The sequence below is a fragment of the Sinocyclocheilus grahami genome, unplaced genomic scaffold (genome assembly GCF_001515645.1).
Source record: "Sinocyclocheilus grahami isolate Dianchi unplaced genomic scaffold, SAMN03320097.WGS_v1.1 scaffold1826.1, whole genome shotgun sequence".
In the NCBI taxonomy this organism is placed as follows: Eukaryota; Metazoa; Chordata; class Actinopteri; order Cypriniformes; family Cyprinidae; genus Sinocyclocheilus; species Sinocyclocheilus grahami.
Window position 1 is genome coordinate 111,117 of NW_015507005.1, and position 5,450 is coordinate 116,566.

The 5,450-nt window shown below is 39.2% G+C and overlaps 1 protein-coding gene across 1 annotated transcript; it reads right to left on the minus strand.

Moving 5' to 3' along the window:
• Window positions 1-1,349: 1,349 nt before the first annotated feature.
• Window positions 1,350-3,044, minus strand: LOC107572872 (dynactin subunit 6-like). The gene is made up of 3 exons (XM_016259297.1): window positions 2,887-3,044; window positions 1,830-1,894; window positions 1,350-1,567 (listed from the first exon to the last, which is right to left on the minus strand). The coding sequence occupies exons 1-3, from the start codon at window positions 3,033-3,035 to the stop codon at window positions 1,365-1,367; spliced, it is 417 nt and encodes a 138-aa protein (XP_016114783.1). The 5' UTR covers window positions 3,036-3,044; the 3' UTR covers window positions 1,350-1,364.
• Window positions 3,045-5,450: the final 2,406 nt, after the last annotated feature.

The following is a 5,450-nucleotide window of genomic DNA, read 5'->3' on the forward strand; positions in this document are numbered from 1 at the left end:
GTCATATAACTGTATATTCACTGTTTTAGAGGAGAGTGCCATTGAATGTGTAGCTAGTATTAAGTGGTAATAAAAAAAAAACTGAACTGAACAAACACTGATTTAAAAAAAACCTCCCAATAAATGTCCAAACAGCGATGCTATTAGAGCATTTATTGTATTATATCTTGCATCATTTACACCTATTTTTGCATTTGATGTTGATTTGAGGAGTTGTTACTTATTATTGCCATCATACCAACTGAGAAGCAATTATTTTAAATTCAGTTGAGGTATCTGACATGTTATGACATAACATTGATCTTTTATATGAAGTCTTTAGAGCCATAGGCTATAATATGTTGTTTTTAGATAAATTGCTCAGAGACCAGCCAGTTGCACAGAGGTTATATGTACAAATCATCCAAGCACCCAATTCCTAGCCATTTCTATAGACTACATTTCATTAACATTGCTAAATATTATTAAACTGGAAAGAAATTAAAGATCCATCTTTGATTGTCAAAAGAATTCTAGGTTCAGTTCACTCAGCCAATTAGATTTCACGTAGTATTATCATCGGTCAGTTGTGGAGGTCTGATTGGTTTAAGCTTTATTTATATAGCACCTTTTAAAACAGTGTATACAAAGTAGCCTACTTTACAAAGAGATGCATATGTGCATTTGCAGAAAAGATCAAAATACAAACATAAAAGAGATATAGTAAAACAAAGTAGCTACAATAACCAGTTTTCGTTCTTCTGGTTCAAAAAGCAAAGATGAACCAACGTCACAGAAAGTGAGGTATGTGTGTTAATCTGCCGCGGCTGGAGAGTACTTTTCTCAGTATTATTCATGAGCATTAATTCTTATGATCCAATCACTGTTCCAAGTTTATGTGAACATATTTCATATTCTCCCAGACCCAGAACACGCACATATCATGTCTTCTTCAAATAAAAGATGTGCAGATGACACGACGGATTATTGTGATACACAGCAAACGATGATATAAAGACAATTGAAAGAAGAGGAAGCAGAAAGTAACTGCCTTTATTCTTTCAGTTTTAAAGACATTTTCATTTGTCTGTGTAATGAGTGTGTTGTAGGTCTATGTTTTATTGGTTGTTTTCTCCCACTTTTCCACAGTTTTACAGCCCATTTCTGGAGTCTTCTTCAGATCTAAGCTGTGAAAGACCAGCGTTGAAGCAGAGGGTTTCATGACACTTCAAATGCTTCCACATCACACACATGTTTGCTTTATTATAAAGCGTGCAAGCCTCTCATTCTACGCTGGGTGTTTTTTGATCGCGTCACGTCACTGTACGGTACACTTTATTCGGTGTTTTAGCTTATTCAGCCGAACACTGAAAGAGCTGTTTTTGCTATTTTCGGTTGCCGAACCTATTCAGAATATGTTCATTTGTGTTTGGAAGCTGAGGGCCGTCTCGTGAGGAACGGCGCGAGTAATAAAGCGCTGACCTGTTGATGATCAGGGCCTGCTCCTCGATCAGGTTTCCCTCTCCGATCACGATGGGTCCGGCCTCTGCGATGATCCGCGCCTTCGGGTGAACCACGGTCCTCGCTCCTGAAACCAGAGTCAGCAGACCGTGATTATCATCCTGCAGAGCGAAGCAGCTCTTCATTCACAGCTCCTGATAAAACAGCACAAATGTTCATAAACTCATTGCTTTGATTGGCTCGTCCGGTGATGTCATGTCACCGTTACTATAGCAACACTGGACCGGCCAATCAGAGGACAGGAGCACAGCCGTCTGTGTTTATAAGCCATGGTATCTGTGTCTCATCACACTGTCAGCGGGTGAAGTGTGCTTTGTGAGTGAATGTACCGATGGTCACGTCTCCTCGGATGTCGCTCTCCACACACACGACTGCTCCGGCTGCGATCTTCACACTGAAACACACACAACATCAGCTTCACAGAGAACACATGGGGACTCCTCATGAACGCAGACTGAAACACATCATGCACATTCTTCAGCTAGGATTATTTCTGACAGCTCTCCTGTGGCTCTGAGTGTTTGTGATGAGACGTGCTTCTGGACGGTTTGGACAGCGGAGGTCAAGTTAACCTCGAGCACGAGCAGCTCTGAAGACTCTGTGAATCTGATCAGGAACGTGTGTGTGATAAACTAAATACACACTGAATGAAGCTCAGCAGAACAGACACACAGAGAAACCAGTCAGAAATATCTGAAACAGCTGCCACAGATCGCTTCTGGCTTTGTCCTTCAGTCGTGTGTAGTTTCTCCACCTAATCTCAGAAACATCTCACTGGATTATCACAACATTTGCTCATTAGCTAAACTGATAGGTCCTCCAGGCAGACTACTAAAGACATGACCATCTGCTGCAGCCGAGCATCACGTTATTATCTCGGGCTGCTGGACGAATAACATCAGACAGATATAACCCTGATCTAATACACCTGTTTAACTCACTAAAGGCATGTGTCACGAGGACCAAACGGACATCATCAGAGCATCTGAAGGGCCCTCAGTAGGGAGCATCTTCTTTCGGAAAATTAGACAAAAACTAAGAAATCTGCAAACGTGATCTTCAGAGTTTAAAGAGGTTTACTGCTGCTTTTACTCTCGATCGGGAATGAACAGTGACGCCGATCTGAACTTCAACATCCCGATTATAAATATAGAATAGTAAACTGCTCTAGATTATGAATAGCGCATGATAATAGAGAGGCAGGTATCGTGTGTTGATAGACATTTTAATACGACGTTTCTTCGGGTGTGTCCGTTTTAATATGGATTTGTTTTGATTTTTAATGACACACAAAAGCCTGTTCCGCATTACAGGCATCGTTGCAGCTGCATTCGCGAGATGTGTCCGTGAAAACGTGACAAAACGCTGTTTATGAAGCATGTTTACCTTTTCTGTCCGGTTTGTTTTGCGCTCGGATCCGCCATCTTTACGCGCTCGCTCGATGACGTCACCGCTCGACTGAGCCGCCTGGCAGCGATGACGCGTGCGAGCGATCGATGACGTCTGTTCAGAGGCTTCTTCTTCTTCTTCGGCATTTTCTGGCGTATTCCGCACCATAGGCACATACCGCCACCAACTGTTTCTAATCATACATGGATGATAGTCCCGCCTCTATTCATATTTTATTATTATTATATATTTTTTTAATTGTTAATTTTATTTCGGGCTCACCCCAGCTGTATTTCTGGCTGCTGCGTGTTCAGCTCCCATGCCAAAAAACCCAGCTTGTGTGTTCCCCTAACCCTTTGCTTCATTTATTTATTTATTTAACTATCAAATTCGTTTATTTAATCCTGTTTCTACTATGTATTTCATTACTATTCTTTGATTAATAGCTTTTTTTTAATCCTTTTCCTAATATCCAATTTATCTTCTTTTTTCTTTATTATTACCATTTAAGTTCTTTATCATTTGAATTCTCTCTATATTATATTTCCGACATTTTAATATTACGTTCAACGGTTTCTATTACCCCACAAAAAGCACATTTCCCTGTAATATGTTTAATTGTTTTGTATAGTGATGCGTTTAGTCCTGTGTGGCCAAATTGTAATCTATTTCAGATCACCTCATCTTTCCTACAGCTTCCAAAATGGTATACTTCTTTAACTGATGAATTAATTTGATAATAAAATCTTTCTGTATCAGCTATGTCCCACTTATTCTGCCACTCTTTTTGAATATTTGATTTCTCCTCTTCCTAATGTGACTTTAATCTCGATATACTTTTTTTTTGGTTGCCTTTTTTGCTAGCTTATCTGCCATTTCAGTTCCATTGATTCCTGGGTGAGCCGGGCCCAACACAATTTGACATCTATTCTCATGCTATTCTCATGCTATTCTCATGCTATTTAGAGATTTTAATGTCATACATATATCATTTAAAATGTCTTCTCTAATGGATTCATATGAAACCAAATTATTTAGCGCTGTCATAGAGTCTGAACATATAATGACTCTATCTGGTCTAACATCTTCTATCCACTGTAATGCAACCATTATTGCAACTAATTCTACTGTATATATTGCTAAATTATTTGATAATCTTTTGAATATGCTTATTTCGAATTCTGGAATAAATATTCCTATACCTGTCACCCCAGATTCTGGTTCCTTCGATCCATCTGTAAATATCTGTAAGTATGAAAAATAATTATATTGTATGTATTTCTCTATATTTTATATATTTCTTTATTTTGTTTAAATTTTAAAGTGACGTGACATGTGGCCAAGTATGGTGACCCATACTCAGAATTAGTGCTCTGCATTTATCCATCCAAAGTACACACACAATGAACACACACCCGGAGCAGTGGGCAGCCATTTATGCTGCGGCACCCGGGGAGCAGTTGGGGGTTCAGTGCCTTGCTCAAGGGCACCTCAGTCGTGGTATTGAAGGTGGAAGAGAGCATTCACCCCCCCCCACCTACAATTCCTGCCGGTACGAGACTCGAACCAGCAACCTTTGGGTTACGAGTCCGACACTGTCAGTTTCAGATGCGTTACTCCAGCTTTTCTTTCTTTTCCGATTTTCTACTATACTCCATTCATTATTTCCATTCCCGCCTTCATCCGCGTCTAACACTTCATCCTCCATTTCCGGATCACTTCCGGAATCTACGCCACTTCCTACCATGCACTCTCCAGTCACAGATCAGCTGTTGCCAAACCGCCCGCCTTCCACCGTGCGAGCGATCGATGACGTCTGTTCAGAGGCTTCTTCTTCTTCTTCGGCATTTTCTGGCGTATTCCGCACCATAGGCACATACCGCCACCAACTGTTTCTAATCATACATGGATGATAGTCCCGCCTCTATTCATATTTTATTATTATTATATATTTTTTTAATTGTTAATTTTATTTCGGGCTCACCCCAGCTGTATTTCTGGCTGCTGCGTGTTCAGCTCCCATGCCAAAAAACCCAGCTTGTGTGTTCCCCTAACCCTTTGCTTCATTTATTTATTTATTTAACTATCAAATTTGTTTATTTAATCCTGTTTCTGCTATATATTCCATTATTATTCTTTGATTACTACCTTCTCTTAATCCTTTTCCTAATATCCAATTTATCTTCTTTTTTTATTATTATTACCATTTAAGTTCTTTATCATTTGAATTCTCTCTATATTATATTTCCGACATTTTAATATTACGTTCAACGGTTTCTATTACCCCACAAAAAGCACATTTCCCTGTAATATGTTTAATTGTTTTGTATAGTGATGCGTTTAGTCCTGTGTGGCCAAATTGTAATCTATTTCAGATCACCTCATCTTTCCTACAGCTTCCAAAATGGTATACTTCTTTAACTGATGAATTAATTTGATAATAAAATCTTTCTGTATCAGCTATGTCCCACTTATTCTGCCACTCTTTTTGAATATTTGATTTCTCCTCTTCCTAATGTGACTTTAATCTCGATATACTTTTTTTTTGGTTGCCTTTTTTG

Bases quoted from the DNA above. Each gene is read 5' to 3' on its own strand.
- LOC107572872 (XM_016259297.1), bottom strand. From the start codon at position 3,035: ATGCCGAAGAAGAAGAAGAAGCCTCTGAACAGACGTCATCGATCGCTC. The intron at 1,895-2,886 runs GTAAACATGCTT...TGTGTGTTTCAG, and splicing joins AAACAAACCGGACAGAAAAG to TGTGAAGATCGCAGCCGGAG. The intron at 1,568-1,829 runs GTACATTCACTC...CTCTGGTTTCAG, and splicing joins CCGAGGAGACGTGACCATCG to GAGCGAGGACCGTGGTTCAC.